The sequence below is a fragment of the Cavia porcellus genome, unplaced genomic scaffold (assembly GCF_034190915.1).
Source record: "Cavia porcellus strain 051 isolate PalLab524CR breed Dunkin Hartley unplaced genomic scaffold, mCavPor4.1 scaffold_23, whole genome shotgun sequence".
Lineage (NCBI taxonomy): Eukaryota > Metazoa > Chordata > Mammalia > Rodentia > Caviidae > Cavia > Cavia porcellus.
In genome coordinates, this window is record NW_026947506.1 from 60670944 (window position 1) to 60693401 (window position 22458).

At 41.8% G+C, this 22458-nt stretch overlaps 1 protein-coding gene across 1 annotated transcript in view; it reads right to left on the minus strand.

Moving 5' to 3' along the window:
* Nucleotides 1–21978, minus strand: part of LOC134472560 (ubiquitin carboxyl-terminal hydrolase 42-like) — a 40265-nt gene extending 18287 nt beyond the window's left edge. Inside the window, exons 1-6 of the mRNA XM_063234486.1 lie at nt 21881–21978; nt 12602–12682; nt 12080–12232; nt 8747–8970; nt 6582–6776; nt 292–402 (exon numbers count right to left, since the gene is read on the minus strand). Coding sequence (XP_063090556.1) covers nt 292–402; nt 6582–6776; nt 8747–8951 — 511 coding nt within the window. The 5' untranslated portion in view covers nt 8952–8970; nt 12080–12232; nt 12602–12682; nt 21881–21978. The remainder of the gene's footprint in view (nt 1–291; nt 403–6581; nt 6777–8746; nt 8971–12079; nt 12233–12601; nt 12683–21880) is intronic.
* Between the last annotated feature and the right edge of the window lie 480 nt (nt 21979–22458).

A 22458-nucleotide genomic window follows, 5' to 3' on the forward strand; every position in this document is an offset into this window, starting at 1 on the left:
ATTTATATTTTTTAAATAGTTTATATAGTAAAATTATTACAAAACATGCACTACTAATTAAAGAGATAACCATATACAATGAAAGACATGTTGTTTGTTTTGTTATAAACTTTTGACTTTTTAAAAGTCATCTAGGCCACTATTACTAACTAAAAGTCAGGCATGACTGTGCATATCTGTAGTGCTAGCTACCTGGGAGGCTGATGTGTGCCATTCACTGGACTAGTGATATCAGCCCTCATCTCAGGAAAACACTAATTGCCAAGAAATACTTCCGCGATTGATACTTACCCTGCAGTTCACTGATCACAGCGATGGGCTTAATAGCATCCCCAGGATGACTGAGTGCCTGGATAATATGTGCCTGCATTATACACATCACACAAAATCCTCCTGCATGGCCTGAAAGATAGATAGCAATGCCTCATATTAGCAAAATGTGACTGGACAGTAAATCATACTTGAAGAGCACATTCCTGAGGTAAAATAAAAGTAGAAGCTGCTATGTGTTTGCATCGACCTGTCTACATTTAGTCCATTTAATTCTCTAAAGAACCCAAATACTAAGTATAGATAGGCTCTATGGGAAAAGTTCCGAGAGTTAAAAGTCTTTCCAAGGTCACACAATCAAAACAACTCATACTTTTCCTAGTTTCAAAGGCTGTGGTCTGACTGATTCTATACAAGTAAAAGAAGAATTTTTTTCCTGTGTTACCAGGAGTTTCAAAAGGTGAAAGAATGTCTGCCATAACAGGAGTTAGAAATTTCTACATAAATGTTCTTGCTTTCCTGAGCATAAATTGTGGCCCCAAAATGTTCTTCTTTTCAGTCTTTTAAAATGTAAAAAGACAACAAAATTATGGGCCAAGAAGAGAACCATAAAGTCTGCCTGCCCTTACCATGAGCCAAAAGCAGCTATGGGCAGAGAGGAGAACCAAGAAGTCACCCTATGCCTTGCTGTGAGCCAGCTGCCCTGTGGGCTAGGAGACAAGTAGAGACTCACCATCCCCTTGGGCGCAGTCAATTGATTTAGAAGAACACAGGCCAAGATGATAGCAATCAAAGTACAAAAACAAACTAATGTTTGTGTTGATTGATACTTTGGAGGCCTAAAGCCAGTAAGATGAGCATCTGTTTAGAGGATGACAATATACACTGTAGGAACTATGGGGGATCTCCTTCTGTCTTTTATTGAAAATTCAATATTGTTTTCACTGTTGTGTTTTGTTCCATTTTATGGTTTTCTTTCATTACTTTCAAAAAATCAATAATTGAAATAAAATTGCTAAAAACTGATTTCTAGGGGGCTGGAGATATAGCTCAGCAGCATAAGCACCTGCCTTGCAAGCAGGCGGTCATGAGTTCAAAGGAAAAAAACAATTGTAAAACAAAAAAAAAAAACCAAAAAAACAAAAAAACAAAAAACTGATTTCTAGTTCATGCTATGTGCTCTTATGTGCAGCTAGCTGTCAGAGGCCAGGTACACTAAATATCCTACAAAAAACACTATATCTCCTTACAGGAAAAAATTATCTGGCCCCAAAAGACAATAGATTCTATTTACACAAAAGCTGTTCAGAACTTATCAAATAAAGCTTTAAAAACATTGAAAGGATCAAAATTATTTCTAGCTTTCTACACCCCATAGTATAGCTCAAAAGCATTTAAATAGACTTTCTTAGGTGAAAATATACTCAAGGGGATTAATACCAAATTAGACGTTATAGAACAAAACATTAGTGAATTTGAAGACACTCATTATGAATAGAAAGTAGCCTATTACACTGGCTGTCTTGGTTACTTTTCTCTCATTGTTAAGACAAAATACCTGACACCCAAAGTGAAGCAAACAAAGGTATATTTAGCATACATTTTTTGGAGGTTTCAGTCCATACTCACCTGGCTCCAAAGCAGGGTGGTGTGGCTGAGGAGCAGCTGTTCGTGGTGGCCACAAGCGACAAGAATGAAAGAGCAAAAGTGGGAGGCATGACTCTTTCCCTCCCTTATATTGTATGCTGGCTACCCACCACTGGTCGGTTCAACACTCACACCACCAATTCCCACCCTGCACAGTGAACCAATCACAAACGCTAGATTCAGTCACCTCCATTCCTGCATGAAGTTTGGGGGGGGGTGGCATGTAAACAAATCAGAAGAATGGTTAACTCCTATCCATAATAACACACAAAGAGGGAAAAGAAACCTTAAAATAACTATAATAAAAGGGAAGTGTATCAGTGAGCTGAGGGACAGTATCAAGTTGCCCATGATATGCACTTAACTGAAGTATGAAAGTAACGGAATGGAACAAATACATCAAGAAATAATTATCGACAAAAGCACAGTACAAGGAACATTTTTAAGTACAAGTCATGAAATGATTGTATATTCTGAGAGACAAGAGGTGGTGGTTTACCTAAATATGATACATGTGTTTAAATTTAAAGAACGTTGCACACAAAAAGTTTATTTTATTCTAGGAAGTATTGGCTATTTTCTAAAAGTCCAAAAGTTGTTCCAATTTCATGGAAACAGTACGTATACATTTTTTAAAACCTCAAGAAACTCCAAGTAGAACTGCTCAAGACAAGTGATAAAGACTTGAAAACAACTAGAAAAAAAAGCATTCCATATATAGACAGGAAGAATGGGAAACTGATGACAGACTTCTTGTCAGAAACAGCACAGTCCTTCAGTTCATGCAATAACATCTTTCAAGTATTAAAAAATAATAATAAGACTTCAACATCTTTCACAAAGGTGAGATTTGCACATCTGGGGATATGAAACAGGAGTAGTTTCTCCTGTTCTTCCTGCCAAATATGACGACAAAAACATCCTTGGAATTGGAAATGTGTTTTTAACGAATACATAAAGACTCTGAGAAGCACAGAGAAAGAGACACACACTGGGGACCTTGGGACACTGGCAAGCCATGATAGTGGTTTCTCTAGGTTTCTTTGTGTCTCCAATACTGCAGACTTGGAGCTGAAGTAGACACCAACAGAAAAACACCAACAAATGCACAGAACAAAGCCTGTTCCATCCAAGCAAATGAGCAGAGACAGCCTAGCCTTGTATAAATGGGAAGACAACTTTAGAAAACATTCTGAACCATCTCCTGTGTGTGTGTACACCTTCTCCCCAAATATTATGATAAAAATAATAGTCTTTGGGCACACCTTTAAAATCCTTTCTGGCTAGGAAGACCCTCCCTCTCCCAATTTCTAGAGACAAGGAATGGCTCAGACAGGAGTGTACCCTTGCTCAGCAAACTCAACAGTCCAAAAAATGCCCCTTTCTGTCTGGCCTGTCTACACAGGCGGCAGCATTATGCTGCAGTAATCATCCCATGATGAGGTCCAAGGCAAGTAAGGACCTTGCCTGCAGCTTGGAGCCCACTGAAACTATTCGAATGGGCCAGTGCAAAGATTCACCCTGCCCTGCTTTGTCTTGCCTGTGGAAACCTCAGTGTATGTTCTGCTCTAATGCTTTCCCCTCTCATTCCTGTCTTCTACCTCGTGACCACTCCGGTGTCTTTCCCAGGTACCCCTATGCAGCAAGCCAAGCCTCCAGTATTCAGGACCCATAAATAAACTAAAATGCATTTTTCTTAAGCCTCTCCTAAAGCTGTTCCTACCTGAACATTATGTAAAAGACCAGGCACATTATCCAGAGCAACTATGACTCCACCTCTACCATCACCTGCAGATGCCAAGTGCAGAGCCTGGACTCACTTGCCAGGCTCTGAGGCACTCAGCCCACTCCCCAGGACAGATCTATGGGAAGTGGACTAGGAGCTGGAGCTTTCCTCAAAGTGGGTTTAGTCCCCCCCCCTCACATGCAGGTGAAGCCCCATGAGCCTGCACATCCATCCCCAGCCAGTAACACATAGGTGCCCCCTCTTACCCTACCCCTCAGGGTTAAATAGTTCAAAGCTACTCCCACGGCAGGATCAGTGGGGACCCTGCAGAGGTACAATTCCCCACCCTCACCTCACAGCATCAGGGACCCCAAGCCCCACTCAGCCAATGGAAGCTGAAAGGAGAACCTGGATTTGGCCTCAGCCTACCCTCCCTTCCTGGGCCTGAGCAGTGTCAGGAAAGCTGGATAAAGCATAGCTTACAGAGGACCTGGAGCCCCCTATTGTAATGTGAAGAACCCCAGGTTTCAAATAAAAAATCCTTCATAAAGAACAAAAAATTCCGCAAACAAAAATTATAAAACTTCCTGACCTGACTCTAAGTGTAAGTAGGAAATATATTTAAAACAACTATAACATAAGAGAAAGTAAAAGGGACAAAAAGAGACAATGTTTCTAAATAACACTCAAGCTCATAACATGATAATACCAGAAGACCAATAAATTATGTATTTTATATATATATATATATATATATGGTCATACATAGAGTAGCAGAAGCAGATATACTCTAAAAAACCATGTAAATAAAAATGGAATTCTAAAAATTGTCAAGTAACCGAAACAGAACAAAAGAGAAGAAGAAAGGAAGGAAAAGAAAAGGAGAACAAATAATAAAACAGAACATAAAGTGGCACACTGAGCCTTGGTGTACCAGTGATCATATTAACTCTAATGTCTACATAAACTGGTTAATTAGACATGCGCGGTATGCACACATGTAATTTCAGGACTCTGGGTGGCTGCACCAGAAGGACCACAAATCTGCGACAAGCCTAGAAAATTTAGCAAGACCCTGTTTCAAAATAAAAAGTGAAAAGCAGGCTGGGTATATAGCTTAGTGCAAAGGCTGTGGGTTCAACTTAAAAATTAAATTAACAAATAAAGAAATGGCACAGATTGACAAAACAGTCAAAGATTTAAAAACATATGATCTACCACATGCTGTCTATAACTCACCAAACTCAAATGTCATGCTACAGGTAAGCTAAGGATCAAAGGGTGGAAAAGAAACAGTATGTCTCTATTACTCAAAAATGTCTATGTTACTATCAGATAAAGATGGACTACAGACCAAAAGCACTGGATTCAATATCCAACACTGAATAAATAAATAAATACTGACACAAATAGACACAATGGAGAAACAGAGGGCAATTCATATTTTACACAAATAATGCTTTCTCTATTTATGTAGCAATGCATTGAGACAACAGCAATCCTGCAAGATGTGGTTGCACATGCCTGTGATTCCAGTGAACTGGGAAGCTGAGGCAGGAGAATTACAAATTCAAGCCCATTCTGAGACAGAGATAGAGACAAAGACCAATTTTATATGTGTTTATACAAACAACACTGCTGAAAACTGCATGAATCAAACTCAAACGTGAGAGGTGACAGAGGAACACCTACATTTAGAGATGGAAACCTCAACATCTTCCTGTCAGTGACTCCCTGAATAATTCAACAGAAAATCACAAAGCATACTGAAAAATTCAACAATATTCTCAGTCACGACACCAAATCAATAACCATTTACAGAACACTGCATCCACGAAGAACAGACTTTGTTTTAGAGAAATCAGAAAACTTAAGTCTTCTCCAATCACAATGGAATCAATACTAAACATCACGAAAAGAAAGATCATCTCCACGTAACTGGAAACTGAAGACATTTCATCCACAAATCAAAGAATAAATAAAGGGAAGTGGAAACATACACTACGTGGAATAAAAATAAACTGGGGGGCACAAAACCAGGCTGAGGGGAATTTACAACAATTACTAAAATCAGGAATGAAACTGGGGATACTATTATAACACAAGCCTTAAAACATTGAAAGGATAATAAATACTATAGAAATTTTCACACATAAATTTAGAAGAAATGGATCGATTTCTCAAAAAAGTAACTACCACAATTCGCCCATTGTAACTGATTTTTCTGCCCTGTAGTGTAATGATGGAGCCCTCAAATGCTAAGAGGAAAGCTCTGTGTAAACTCCACTAGACTGGGGCAGTGGTGAAAGGTCTTCTCTTTGCCTGAAGATGCATGAAGCTTTCCAGTGAATGGCAGAGTGGCAGGATCTGATCCTTTGCCCCAACTGTTAATGTCAGACAGTGGGTGACATTGCCAACTAAGGGAAGAGCTAGAGGTGGAGCTCAGGGGTAGAGCATCTGCCTGACATGCTGATCCCCAGCACAAGAGAAACAAAAACATTTTTACAAGTGTAGAAAACTTCAGAGGAGATTAGAAAAGCCAAGTAATGATAAAATAAGGTTTTTCTGAACACCATCCCCATGGACGATAGTTATAGTTCAGAGGCATAAGCACCTGGCTGACAAGCACAAGGTCCTAAGTTTGATTCCCAGTACTAAAATAAATAAACACCCAACCCAGCTCAAATCACATACAAAATGCTTCTTATGTGGCCTAACTAAAAATCCTAGACTCTAAAGGATAAACCAACTCTTTTTTTTGTTTGTTTTGTTTTGTTTTTTGGCACTCTAGGGATTGAACTCAGTACCACTGAGCTAAATCCCGAGCCCTACCAACTTCTTATTGATTACATAACAACTTAATCCATCTCATTTCTGAGGAAAAAATGACTAGCTTAGCATGCCACATTCACATAACACCACAGCATACAGCACTTACATGTCTTGGTGTGTTCACGTGATAACATGTAATTGGCGAGAGGTGGCGTGTACGTCAAACACTGCAGGGCCGCATTGACAAAACAGGTGTTACCCAGATTCTGAAGCCCAGCGCCAACTCTGTGACTTTGCTGCCACTTAAGACAAATCTTCTCTGGCGGAAAAAGAATTTTCTGTGGTGGAGGAATGCCATCACCTAGGGATACAGCAACAAACAGCAAACATTATAAAACAAAATTGGCATGCTTCTAAACTCAAAGAAATAGTGATTCCTTATCAAACTTCTAAATCTCATTTCAAGGCAAACAGGGATACTTTAAAAAGACGCAACCTAGAAAATGAGAAGCTAAACGATTTAATTGCTTCAATAAATAAATTAAAAACACAAGAAATGGGTACACTTCCCAATTAGAAGACATTTCATAGACATACCCACACATGCAAAGTGCAGACTCCACGAGGATGTTGCTTTCAGTGACTGAGTACTGAAAACAAACTCTGCAGCTCTGCATGATAGTGCACCCCTGTAACTCCAGCTACTCAAGAGAGTGAAGCAGGAGGATTGCAAGTTTTAGGCCAGTGTGGACATTTTATTGAGTTAGCAAGATCCTGTCTGAAAATAAAGTAAAAATAAAAATAAAAATACCTCAGGACTTCCCAGGTATAATCCGTGGTAATCTAGTACTGAAAACAAATTAACTAGATTTTTAAAATTATTATTATTTCTTAAAAATAATCCTATGTGTATACAAACTAAAACTGTTATAAATTAAATATGAAATATTGGACTTTTGGTTTCAGTATTGGGGACTGAACACTTGACTTTGTGCTTCCCAGGCAGGCGACTATGCCCCTAAGCTAAATCCCTGGCCCCATATTGGACTTCTTTACAATACTGCATACAGGGTCAGCGGGTGAGTTGGCCATACGTTAATAAATGTCAAAACTGGGAGAAAACTTCATGACAGTTCATTAGAATGACTTTTTATCGCTGCTTAACACAATCAGTACAATACACAAGATACACCAACACCCTGGGACACTGGTCTTGGATGCTTGCATTCCGTGCCACCACCATTCCTACCATCATGTCACTGAGCCTTCCCTGGAATCTCATGTTTTAATTCTGAAGGTTGCTATGACAAAGAAACAACTTACCACACTAGGAAAATTCAAAATCACCAGGATAACTGGTTTCTCAGTGCTAATGAAGGCAAAGATGGCCTAGAGGTTGCTCTCTACCTGAAGTGATGTTAATGATTATTTAAGTAGGCCATGGCTTGAGAGGGAATAGAGAACAAAATTCGGAAAGGAAAAACGAGTCTGTTGAGAACAACATAAGGGTCCTAAAAAGGGGGAGTGTGAAGAGAGAAAGGGAAGCCCCAGCAATATGACAAGTGTGAAAGCCTTGCAGAAAAATGTCCTGTGGGAAAGTCTTGATGGCAAAGCTCAAGGCCTTGAAGTTCTACGTTTAACTTCAGATTAAGTTGTCTTCTGAGTTGTAAGCCTCCCCTCGTACACAGTCAGAACACCTTGAACAAACCACAGCACACATCCCCACACCACAATATCAAGGTTACTAGAGGACTCTAAACAAGACAAGGATCAAATTATCCTAAGCTGGACAACATTCCAATTATGAACTAATTCTACTGTTGCTTTTCTTTGCATTTCAAACTGTCAGGGCTTTCAGGCTGAAAAGTACCCATTGAAAGAGCCAATGTTTCATTATCTGGATAAATTTTAACAAACATAACTGTGTTTAACTTATCTGCTCTTTTCCAAAGAAAGACACTGTACCTACCTAGGGAGCGTAATAACTACTGGTTAACTGAAAACATAAGAAAACTTACTCACCTCCGCTCTCCTGAACATAGTTTACCCTTTAAAAATTAGGAATAAAACCAATGATACATATCTGAATAACTAAAATTAGTACCTTGCTGTGATACCTATGCTAATAAGGAATGCTTACATGTTAGAGGAAAATAATTTCTACCTTCGAATGCTAGTCATCCATGTGGGAATCTCTCTCACACAACAAGAGACTCTCTGAAACTACCAACTGCCTGCGGCATTTATACAAAAGTTTCTGGAAGTGATTTTTCAATATTTTTAGCAAACAGTAACTTCCTTGGTCCTTTGGTGGTGATAGCTCTGACTTACCAGCAACAGTGGACTCTGAATAAACAGCACCCAGTACCGGTCCTAAAGAAAGTGTGTGAATGGAAACATCACTCAGTGATGAAGACTCAGCGCTCTGGTCAGCAGAGCCTGCACCCAGGTCTGCAGTGCTGGCTGCTGCAGAATGGCCGCGCTGATTCCAATGGTCCGACGAGTCTGAAGAGTCAGCTCTGTCCACAAAGGTCATCGCTCAACTCTGCAAAAGTCTAAAAGCGTACATTTCTCTCCTAAAGTAAATGTATTGTACTCACCCTTGACATTAGATTTTTGAATATTTTCTAGCCATTTTATATTAGTTTCAAACAAATTATCCAAGTATAAAAAGACTAGTACTTTCTCTCTTCTTTTCTTTTTCCCAAGCCCTAGAGATTAAACCTAGGGTCTCACTCAACCACTGAACAATATCCTCAGCCTCAACATTATAAGTTTACTTATAATTTTGAAGAAAAATGTCTTGACTACATGAAGAGGAAAATGAACATTGCTTCTGAAATTAAATTCCAGCTTAAGAACAGGGCGTGGGCTGAGGATTTAGCTCAGCGGCATAAGCACCTGCCTTGCAAGCAGGCGGTTGTGAGTTCGATCCCCAGTACCGATAAAAATGAAAAAAGACAAAAAAAAAAAAAAAAAACAAAAAAAAACAGAACAGGGCGTGATGGTGCACATCAATAATAGAAGCCACAAGGAAGTTGGGTCAGGAAAATCTCAAGTCTGAAGCCACCCTGAGCTTCATAAGGAGTTCAAGGCCAGCCTGGACTAGGTAGCAAGACCCTGTGTCAAAATAAAGGACAAAGCAGCATTACATGAAAAGCATAGCAGTCTAAAGAAATGATGATTCTCGAAAGTCTTATCTTTCAAACACACATGTTTGTCTCTGAATCAAATTTCAACACAAATACATGTTCCAAAGTACTTCATTGCAGTTTTCTCTCTGATACGGTGTAAAAGTTACTGAGTATTACTCAGCTAGCATTGCAATAATTGATGGACAAACATTAACTTTCATAGGAAACCACAAAGAGCAGACAATAATCCACAGGATCTATAGTGAGGTGATTATAGCACAAATCAGTCAGCAACTGAGAACAGGAGCAACCAGGCCTCCTCCTAGCTCGACCACCTATGCAACAGAGCACTTTTAGTGATGCCTCAATAATTGCCCAGCAGCCAAATCCAGGTGTGCTGTTACCCACAGAAAACCCTTCAGGAGTGCCCTTGCAGCCACGCACAGCGCCTACTCCTAACACTCAGAGCTAGTAACCACGCCTTCTCCTAACACTCTGAGCTGGTGGTAACCTCCGATGCTTCCCAGGGTACGTTCCCACCATACTGAGTCCCTATTTAGTCCCAGCTCTCCATGGACCATGCACATGCTACTCTTTCTTACCTGCTTTCCTTCCTGTCCTTCAGCCACCAGCTCATAAACATTTCTACTCGGTTTCCAATTTATCTTTTCTAACCAGGGATTTAACTAAGCAGCATAAGCGCCTGCCTTGCAAAAATTCTGTCCTCAGATTGATCCCCAGTTTAAAAAAGGTATTCCCCTCCCTGGGACACTTTCCTGCACTACTCCTTTCCCCTAAGGTTGAGATAGAAAGCTCTCCTCAAAGCTTGTCCTCCCCTCCCCGCAGCTGGCTGATTCCTATGGCGGCTCCTCAGCATTTACTCTGTAGCTCTTTTACCTGATGACAACCAAGTCAAAATATCTTTAAGGCAGGCTCTAATCCAGTGATGGTTTTTTCCAAGGGGAAGGGAAATTGGACACAGGACCACAGGGGGCAAATCCATGTGAAGATCAAGAAAGAAGTCAAAGTGAGCCATCTCTGGGCTTGAGTGTGTCAATGGTGATCATTAGTTTCCATCTTTATGTTGTTTAGACATCTCCAGCAATGTGTTCGCCTGGGAGAAATTCTCTCTCCTCTGCGAAGCTGATTTCTGGCTAGTAAAGGCCCACTCAAAACACGAGTTTCCTATAAAAACCAACCCTGTGTCTGATCTCAATGACTTATTTATCTACCTATTTCTCTAATATTTACTCTGCTCTAAAACACCCGGGCCCAGGTGCAAACATCTAGAGACTGTCCAACACCCAAAGCCCAGTGAAATTATTGCAGCCTTCCATATGTAGCTCCCTGATCTTCCCTGACTTCTAACTCCTCCAGAATCCCATAAAAGTGATTCAGGTTCCCCACATTCACATCTTCTGTCATGTAACACACACCAGGTGCTTCTGCTTGTTTCAGCCTGGTATGTGGAACCTCCTGTCTGACACCATGTGTTACAGAAATGTCTTCCTCTCAATGCTCATTCTTGTCTCATCTTAATGAAACACAATCTCTCCTGATCCTATCTGTATGGTTAGACTCTTAGAACACTGTAGATTTCATGGAGCTAGGCTTGAGAGAAGAGGGAGAGAAGCCAAGTCACTGACCCAAGAAGTTAGTGAAAAAACCTGCAGATTCCAAAGAATTCCAGGGATGAAGGCACTGAGGGGACCCTGCTCAGTTAGATCAGAAGATCTCTGACCTAAGAGTAGGTATCCATCAGTGGTGATGGCAACAGAAATTCCTAGTAGCAAAGATGGGGAACTGTCACTGGGAAGAGTCATTTATGCCAGCTAACACTTGAGAGACGACTACCACCCTCCTCAATGTTCAGACAGGCCATTGACTACTCTCCACAGGACTATGGAGTCATGCCATGACTGCCTACTATTTCACAAGCTACAGGTGAATTGCATGGCTCAAAATCCAACGCTCGGTATACTTACAACACACATTCTTCACAGGGAAGGATTTTCTAAGAAAATGGACTCAGCCCTGGATATGGTTAAGGGGCTGGGTGTGTGCAGTTCTGGGTGGTGCAACTCCAGGTGCTGTGGCAGGGGGTAGGGGGCAATGGGTCCAGTTCATGTCAGGAGCTGAGCAATGGAAAGCTGTCACAGAGAGATAACTGGCTCTGTCCCCTTCAGGGGAAAACCACGGTTTGGTTAGAGGAGTATACTCTATAAAGAAGACCCAGTCCCACTGTTAAGTTAGCTATCATTTCCTTCTTTTGAATGCATTCGATCCCATTCACCAAGGCTTTTCCCCACTGATTGATACTTCCCCTTGGTCATCCTTGGCACGGGTAATCTCCTCTCTGAGACCTGTAAGTATCAAAAGTCTCCCTTCCAAGACTCTTTCTTGTCCCCTCCTAGACCTGCAGACTCCTTCTCATCCTGTCTCCAACCTCTACACTGGTAGAACGCTGCAGGTGCCACAGACTGCAGTGATAAGAACACAGGGGAAAAGCTAAGCCAAGCGTCCGACTCACCTTCAGGAGTTGACGACAAAATCTGCACCTCCACGAGAACCTCCCTCTACAGGGAGACTCAAGGGGGTGGCCCCGCAGGGCCCTGACCACCAGGCTCACAGACCCTCTGACCTAGGATTGGCTGTTGGTCAGTGGTATGGCAGCAGTCACCTCCTAGGAGCAAAAGTGAAGGATGGTCATTAGCAAAAGATATGCGTGCCAGCTAACACTGGACAGATGAGGGTTTCCCCGGCCCCTCTCCTCGGTGTTTTGGACACGCCCTTTTCTGTTCTGCACAGAACAATGCAGTAGGCACCTCTAATACAGTATTTCACTTGTACAAGATAAATGTGAAGTAGATTTCACACAGTGTAGCAATTAGTGTCAAAGTGTAAGTTCTTTTCAGTACTTGGAGTGGGTGGAAGGATTTCCTAGGTAAATAGGCTCAGCCCTGAAAAATGTCGAAGGAGCAGAGTACAGATCCTGCTAGAATGAGCCCCCAGGTGCTGTGGGGAGATGTTGGTCAATGTGGAACTAACTCACCTCAGTAGCTGAGAAAACAGAAGTTACCAGTAAGAGAGGCCGTCAGGCAAGAACTATGCCTTGGGTCAAGATAGGTTACTCCTGTATGGAAAGAGAGCAGTGCAGGTTAGCTACTAGTGCATTTACTACTATTCCTTGTGAAATTACACTGAGTACCTATGTTACCTTTTGAGTTTTTTACATTAATAAAGAGACCTGCTATGATTCAGTGGTGAAGATGCTAAACTGACCACAGAATATCAGATTTGGAGAATTATGTTACATCATGTTATATTATCAGACTTTACTCAAAATACATTTTCATGTGGACCACAAACTAAAGATACAATGAAAATGTAAGAAATTTTTTATATGGCAACAAAACCATTAAATCTCCTGCTTTACTGTGGTATGTGCGTATTTAAATGGATACAAGATGAACACATGGATGGACATTAATACAATACATGCTAGACTAATATACATGAAGCTGCCTTCAGTGCAGAGGGAAGAAAAGGGGTCTTAGGGATTGACAAGTCACAGAGGGGCTGGAGGAATGTAGTCACAAAAGAACTATCTATGTGTTTTTATAGTAAAATTGAATTTTAAGGGTTGCCTTAAAATGACATCATTTTTTTTTTGTTTTGTTTTTTTTCCTCTTTATCAGTACCGGGGATTGAAATCACGACTGCCCACTTACAAGGCAGGCGCATATGCCACTGAGCTAAATCCCAGCCCCTTAAAATGTCTTCATTTATTGATCATCCACTCTTATACATGGTATTTAAACACTTCCAGAAATTAAATTCATTATTAAGGTGTAAAGATTATGAGATATGAACACAAAACCTCCTCAGGGAAGGCTAAAGAGAATTTTGAAAGGAATTTTAAACATGACATCCTGCAATCCCAGTAGTCAGGAAGAAGAGGCAGGAGGATGGTCATGAGCTTAAGGCCAGGCTACACTACATAGTGAGTCCAAGGCCAGTCAGTACACAGTGAGACCCAGTCCCAGAATACAAAGGAAAAGAAAATAAAAAGAAAATTTAGTAGGACTCTGTACTGTAGTATAAAACAAGGGAACTTTACAGAAGAAACCAAATGGGACCTGACCATGGTCTAGGGCTACATTACACATCACACATTCACACCTGCTGGACACTGAGAAGCACTAAGTTACAGCCCAGACATTTTCAAATATGCATCTGCATATTTTCACCCGAAGTACTCTGTAACATTCCATGTAAAATGCTGGTTACTAGGTAGAAGGACTAAATTTCTAGTTTATTTATAAGGATAAAATATGTTTTAGGAGACAGGGGTTCAGTACACAGTCCAGAATGCCCAGAACTCACTGTGAAGCAAAGGATTAACCTGAACCCCTAGTTCTTGAACCCCTGAACTACTACCTCTATCTCCTTTGGAGGCTTTTCACCTTACTAACCCTTGTGAAAGATTTATCAAAGTATTTTACCTTATGGTTTTTCCACCTTATGTAAAATTATCTCAAGCTGGGGATGGTGTCCCACATGTGTTCTCTGAGCTATTCCAGAGGCACAGGCAGGAGAGTGGCAAGTTCTTGACCAGCCTGGGAAGGACATTGGGAGACCCCACCTCTTTGTCAAACAGAAGCAGCGCTGGCTGCATAGCTCAGGGAAAGAATGCCTCTAGGATTAATCCTCAGTAGCTCCCACAACCAAGGAAAAGTTTTAAATGTTTAAAAGAGGACAAAATGTCATAAAATGCATACTCTCACTATACAGATATTGAGGCCTCAAAAACAAGGTGTAAGTCTCGATGCTCAAATGGGAGCCCTCAACTCTCGTCATCAGTAACCACCAGAAATCACCATTAAAAGTATGTTAGTTCACTAAGATAAATCAAGAGCCAGGATTGGTTTGACTTATTCACTTTTGTGGATATAAAAGAGAAACTAGAAAGAGTTGTGCTCACCTCAACAGACCCTCAGCCTCTGAGACCGACAGTCGCTGTTAAGAAGACTCTGGCAGTTGAGGAACCTCATGCCAGTGACAACACAAGTGTTGCTTGGCAGCCATGCAAATGAGCCAGTTTCTCACTCCCCATTGGCTAGGCCACTCCTCACTCTAACTACATGGTCGATATCTACTGTAACATGTGCCAACATTTTCCTCCAGTTGCTGAGGTGTAGCATTAGCTCTGTAACTTGGTGGTTCTGTTTAGTCCTGAGGTGATTCAAGGCTTCAAGTCATTTCTGGGTCCCAGTGGGGATGAGAGTCTTCCTGTTGGCAGATACAGCTCTCCCTACTGGGGACCATAAGACGTAAGGAGGAGCAGGAACAAGATGGAAGCCCAAGTCTTCTGAACTCATCTTGAAAGTCAAATACCTTGAAGTCTACTTACTACCATTTCCAAAACCATTTCATTACTAATCACAATGTACCTGCAGTGTACTCAGAACCCTTATTAGGGAGGAAGTAATCTGAGGCACTGCATGCAAAATGGAGTCTCAGTGCCACACAGGGATCATTTTGTTCATAGGAACAAGCAGTAGTGAAGGGCAAAAAAGCATTTCACTGGAGATATTATATACTAAAAAACACTACAGTATCCTCATCAATCAGGGCATTCATCCATTCAATGCAGACAGTAATTTTTATAATCATTGTCTGGTCTTCACATTATATTAATTCTGTAGTAATTTGGACATTTAATTTCATTTCTCTTTCATTTCATTTTTAAATTTTCTGTGCTACATGGAAGAAAAAGAAGTTTAAGTTGTCAATTTTGAAGGCAAAATATGGGTGAACTCTGAGTGGTGAATTCCTGGCAGAAAAAACTTCCTGCAGGACTGCTAAGTTCATGAGTTTAGAAAGTGTCTGAACTAATGGGCCTCACAGAAGAAATCTACTATTCAAAAAGCCTTTGTTGGAAGATGTAATCAAAACAGCTGGGGCTGAACAGAAATACACTAATCATAAGGTCACGTGAAATATATAAGCATGAACATCTGCTTCTCAAAAGGTCCTGGAGTAAAAACAAACAACATTATGAAGAAGTCCAAACTTGGGTTTTCAGGGGCACCAAGGAACCGCATATACAGGGAGAAACAAACCTTTGGCAGTGCCATTCGGTTGCAGGCTCCATAGTTCTCAGCCCATGAGGAACCTCAGCAAGGGACTGAGCACTAGGAGACAAATTCCTGCTCTGGGTGTGCTTTGCCTGCACTGCTCACATCCACAACTGCACTGCTCTTCCTGCTTCTGAGTCCATTCTTTGGGCCTGGGAAAAGGGACACAGACCTCACCGCTGGTGGCTTGTGTAGGGTATCTGTGCCCATGAGTTCTAGGAGGGACATGACCCGGCTCCTTTCCATGTGGCCTACAGGGCAGTACATTCTGTTTGCTGGCATTAGACATTAGATCCCTAATACCATTGTTCTGAAGACAGCAAAACTGACACAGGGAGATAAAATATGCACTGTGGCAACCAGGAACCTCACACATGAGCCATGGTATGAACCATGAACTGGAAGTACTGCTTTGGCAATGTCGTACTCAGGGATTGTGCACAGAGAACAACTGGATCAAGACATGGAGTTTACTACTCAGTTTTATATTGGTCACTAGGAGTTAACACAGGAAAATGAAGGAAATGTATCCACAACACCAAAGACATAAATTATTTAGGTAAGAGCCTAAACCCCACAGCACATGTCCCACATCAGTCCAGATAAAAACCCAGAGCTCAGGACAATGCCTCCCAGGAGTTACAACTGGAGGCCCCTATTCCACAAGGAGGACTCACACCAGTCTCTTTTTCGTATCAGTGCCGGGAAGACCCAAGGGTCAGCTTTGGAAGCCAGAAAGTCTATGCCAGCAGAATGAAGGAGCTGTGCTAGTGGGATGAGGGCTTTACACTGGAGCCGAGAAGTCACACTACAAGAAAGACCAGGGTTATCCTGAAAGGCACCACAGCCATCCTCAGCAACATGGAGGCCCCAAGCTCCTCCAAAGACAAGCACAGTCGGGTTCTTGCCAGGAAGCAGCATGAAGAGTTCATCTTGGAGCCAAGCAGCACATGTATTCCCCTCCAGAGTCAGGAAGCAATGCACAATGTGAGGACCAAAGCTTCTCCAGGAGAACCAACAGCTCAGACAGCAAATCATAGGAGAACCCACAATGCCTCCTTAATGCCTCAACCCTAAACACCTCCCTTCTTCTCCACCTGTTTATTCTGGCAACTTTCCTCGGGTAGGGGATCTTCACACAATGCCATGCTGAGGTAATCCAGCTGGTGTTAATTTGACCACCAGTTCTGAATCCATAACAGACAGTTTGGGCATTTTCAATTATACATGACTGAGATGAGGTTTCATGAGAAACCTCCAGCATGGTTGAGTACACAGAGAGTGCAAGAAACCTGAAGCACGGAATTGAATACAGAGGGAAATTCAATCACAAAGACCAGCAGAAAACGGAGAATTGTAGGCCTCCATGACTGAAGAAATGGGAAATAAGGACTCTGCCTCCCACATCCTCCAGATAGCCCACTCAGGAATTGCTAAAGTTTTAGGGGCTGGGAACTTCACTTGTAGCAAGGATAAATAAAAACAAAGGATGATTAAACATTGGTGTTTTGCTTGACCCAAAGTCCTAACTTCAAGCTTTCAGCCTTTTTGGCAAAATTTCAGTGATTGATACATTTACTTTTATATTCTGATTTAACTTGATATTTTTTGTTTAATTGGTATGTCTAAAAGAGCCTGCACATTGGGATAGTTCTAGAATTCAGCTCCAGGGTTAACTTGCTCTTCTGTTGGTCTCTGCTTGAACTCAGATAAAGACACTACCCAAGTTCCCTTGTAGGTGTTGCCAGTCAGCACTATTTAGACTGTAACTATTTCTGAACTCACTCAGGGACCAAGGGAAAAAGCCTGCCAGGGCACGAGCTTTGTTATAGAGAGGAACTCATAGGTAGGATAAAAAATAAAATACGAACAGTGGACAGACACATTCTTGGTGTCAGAGAATTTTGTATGGTAATTCTTGCCTTACCAGGATAAAAAAGGAAGAGAATGACAAAACTACGAGGTTCGAAAATGTTGGGAAAAAGTCTAAAGAGGATGAAGCTTACTTTTTTGTTTTTTGATGTACTAATGATTCTCCCAAATATACAGATCAAAGACTCCTTCAGGGAAATTTTGTGACTGAGAGCAGCGCTGATATTACTAAAAAGTTATAAGGATTGAGGGATGGAGTGAGAAGTCAACTGAATTACTAAGAATGGCTCAAAAGCTTTGTAGAGAGGAAAGAGGAAAAGCAGAAAGTGAAAATCAAGGTCTCTTCTGTACAAAAGGCAGGAAATTGGGGGAAGACTCCACACAAGAGGGACAAGGAAAGACTCAGCAAAGAAACCACAAGGAGACTTCAAGGGGTGTAATCCTAACATAGCAAGTGCATATTATCAATGTGGAGAGCCAGGGCATTTGAAAGAGAGTATACAGAACAGAAAAGCAAAGCAAAGCTGATTCCTCTCATGGCTTTTGATGAAGGTTGGGTAGTCAGTGGGTTCCTTCTTAGCAGCTCCTCCAAAAACACTTTGCAGATTTAAGTCTGGGACCTAAAGAGGGTCTAGGAAAATATTACTAGTCCGACAGATAAAAGAGAAGGCATACCTGCTTTACTTTTTGAGAAAATATCACTCTAACTAAGAACACAACAGGCTAAAGGATCATTTTTACTCATTTATTTGTTAGGCTTGCTTTTTGAGAAAGGGTGTCATTTTGTAGTTCAGGCTGGTGTGAAACTCACTATGCAGCCCAGCCTGGTCTCAAATTCCGGGCAATCACCATGCCTGTGGCTCCTGAGTGCCAGGGTCACAGGTGTGCACCACCATGCCTGGCAGTGTAAAACTACTCTGTTAGAAAGGGATGACTTGATTCTCAAAACTGACAGCTGTCTGATCCCAGCCAGCTTTGTGGAAGTGAAAGAGGCACCTCTAGACCCTAGAACATTACTTCTTAAGCCAAAAATCAGGCCTGGTTAAAGAAACTCACTCCATAAAGAGATCAGATTATTCATGGGTGGGCCTTGGCCAAGTAAGAGAGGGAAAGATGTATATGATTATGCCATAATTGATGATGAAATACAATCATTATGTGAGTGTGGCGAGTTGCCCAGGGCTACTCAGCTCAAACTTTTGAGCTGTGTGTTCTCAAGCATGATTAGAGCTCCTCGAAGGCCAAGAAGGCACTATACATACTGAAAACAAATGCACTCATGTTATGGCGCATACATTTGGAAACATCTGGAAAGAGCAGGGACTGCGTCTCTTATGATGAAGAGAATCAGATGATACCAAAATTATTTAAAAACCAAATGATATCATTTGGTTAAAATTGGAATAAAAATACGATCAAGACAGTAACAAAGAAAAAGAGGGAATTTGTAAGAAAATAAACTGAAACTGGTGATTTTTAAGACAAAACAGTGAACTCTGAGTAAAAAATTGCTTGCTAGCAGTTAAAATTTTTCTAAAAACTTGAAAAAGTTCATATGTCCAGCACTTTTCCAAGAAAAAGAGTTTTTGGAGGAGAAATCAACTAATGAAAAAGCCTTCAGTTAGAAACATGGGTAAGCTTGTTAAGAATAAGCAGAAAAGTAATCTTCACAAGCATGAAATCTTTAAGCAGGAACATCTTGCTTCTCAGAAAGCCCTAGAGTAAAGAACCAGCAATACCGAGGATCTGCTTTATACAGCAAGTAAGCACACAGGTGGCTTCTGGAAAGATTGTCCCCTCCCCGGACTCGCACAGTGGTGAGCTCTAGAAGGCCCCTGTGGGCTAGGAAATCATTCCTTATGGTGGGCGCCCGGGTGCCACCCTGCCGGTACCATCTTCCCCTCACAGTAGACTGACCACAGCCACACTCTCACTGCTTTTCCCTCCTTCGAGTCAGTTCTTTGAATCGAGGCAAATGAACCCATTTCTCACATGCTGCAGAAGGAATCCAGCACTTTCCATGAGCTAGTCAAGTGGTCTGCCACTAAGTTATCCCCAGACTTTCTAGACAAAACAGTTTTAAATTGTGAGGTAGGATCTTTCCAAATTGCCCATGTTTCATTGCCTTCCTCCTGCCTCAGCTTCTGGCATAGCTAGGGTAATGACACGGATGACTTTACCTGGACACATCATAACACAAGTGACAGTTTAGAAGAATCCTCTGCAGACACTTTTACCCTGGGTTGTTCCCTATGTCTTCCCTCCCATACTTACTTTATATGTCAGTGTTTCTTTATGATGCTTCCCCTTTTTTGTCTCCTTCCTTCTTTCTATCATTCTTTCTAACTGTGGTTTTCCTGTCGTTTGGTGCTGGGAATCTCAGCTAGAGTCTCAACCATATCACTGTTCATTTTCTCTTTCAAAATGACTACCCAGGTCCATATTAAACTGTATTCTAGATGTTTATACGAAGGTGTCCAAACTCAAATGCTAAGGATTAAGGAACCACATTCTGGAGTGGTGGCACGGCTCAGTGCAAGAGCAGCTGCCTGGCATCCAACAGTCCCAGATTGACAGCACCAACCAATGCAAAACTGAAAAAAATTGAGTCCTTTTCTGACTGAAGTGGTGCGCATGACCAGACAGGGTAGCACAGGCCTACAATAATAATTCCTCAGGAGCCAGAGGTAAAAGCACGCAGTCTTTAAGTTCATCGGGGCAACTTAGCAGGGCCTTGTGTCTCATTACAATCAAAAGTGCTGTGGATGTAACCCAGCACTTTGTATTAACCTCAAACCACCATGTGAGTGTGGTGCTGGTGGAGGAGCCCACTCCATTCATAAGGGTGTTAAGTACGGTGTCATGGATCACAGAGAATGTCTTTGGAATTAAACAATTTTCTTGTAGTGTGAAGTGTAGTGTAGTGAACACTAGTTTACCAGTAAAATGCAATTATCCCACAAGGACACCTTGTGAGAATTTCTCTGTTGGATGTTCACATGGTAAAAAGTCTTGTCTCTAAGGCACTGAACTCTTTCTCCTGAAACAGACTGATTTGCGTTTGCCTGATGTTGGCTCTGCAAATCAGGGAGTCAAAAAAGGAGTTCATGACACAGAAGGCCTCTTTTGCCTGAAGCTGCTTATAGAAAGCAGCTCTGCAGCTAGAGACACCCAGAAATGGGAGGAGGTGGGGGAAACAGGATGGGTGTGTGCCACAGCATGGGAGGGAGCTTTTCACATGGTGTATTTCATGATATGCAGATGTCTCTCTCTAGCCTGGGACATATGCTCTTCCCAGGGGCAGGCAGTCATTCCTCACTCCACAGATCCCACAGGAGGCAGATGTTTCCTGTGCAGAGCAACCTTCCTTGAGTCTGACTCCCAACACCTTCGCCTGCTAACTCCCTCCCAGCACACATGACCTATGCTCGAAATCACCCAAAACCAAACTGCCAACGACCCCCACAGTCACTACCTGATGGAGTTACTGCAGGTTTCCATTTCTGACCTGATGATGACTGGGGTCTAGATTGTTTTCCTTCAGCCCAACAGCAGCTCTGGCCTAGTCCTGCCCTCTCCTCTTCAGACATGAGTCTTTCATGAGGGGCCTAACTCAGCTCTACCTGGCATGAGTAACCCCTGCTCTGAGACTTGGAAGTGCATAAATATCTTCCTTTCAAGATTCATTCTAGCCCCATTCTGGGTGGGCAAACATTTCCACCCTACCTTTAAAATCTACTCTCCTAGAATGCAGCAGGTCTCATGGACTAAGATGAGAAAACAGGACAGAAGGAAAGTCAAGTGTCTCACTCACCTTATTGACCTGATGACAATAATTACAACTACACAAAAACCTTCCTCAAGGGGGAGATTTGAGGGGTTAAGTTCCATTCAGGGGCTGCCCACCAGGATCAGAGATGATGTGACCTAAGTTTGGGTGTTAGTCAGTAGCACTGGCAGAAATCACCTCCCAGATCAAAAAGTAAGGGAAATGACATCTCTGCCAGCTAACACTTGAGGGGTGACTATGTCTAAGCACCTCTCCTTGGTGTTTTGGACATGTCATTCACTATTCTCCACAGACTACGAAATTGGCAGCACTAGTATTTCTTTTTTATGGGAGAGATGTGAACTACACCGTTTGTGATCCAACAATTAATGTCAAATTTTAAGTTCTTCATGGGGTTGTGGGTGGGTGGCAGAATTGTCTAGGCATTGGGCTCACCCCTGAGTGATGGTGAAGGACCAGGGTGCAGTGAAGGGTGGTAGGACCCACGGGTGCTCTGGAAAGGATGTTGGAGAATGAGGGGGTGGCTCACCTCACTGTCTGAGGAATACAAAGTAGGCTAAGAGATGGATGCTTCCACGGCCTTAAGGCAAGAAATGTGCCATCGGTCAAGACAGGACACTCCTATCTGCAAAGATGACAGTGCTAGAATTAAGTCTTCCTGGTCTCAACAGGAAGACTCACCAAAGAGTCACAGTATTCCACACCATTTCCTGCAAGTGTACCCTTAAGTACAACAGTTCCATCGAAGCCCCCCAATCCTGTGAGTTACCTGACATCAAACCTGTTTGACAAACCAAGTGCAGAGATATGAGTCTATCTTTAAATGGCTATCCCATCTGTAATATTTACACATACTCTCTCTGAGCATCCACTTAGTATGGATTTTTGATACCTTATGAATTGCTTCAATAGCAGAGAAACATGATCAAATTCAAAAGATAATAGCTGAATTTACCACAGAATTTCACACTTGTAGAGTTCTGTTGTAGTAACACAAAAAGTTCTTCAAATCATATTTCAAATACACAACAAAATAAAGACATCAGAAGTATATCTTTGGTACTTTTTTAAACAGTAACAAACCTCCCAAATTACCGTCTTATGATA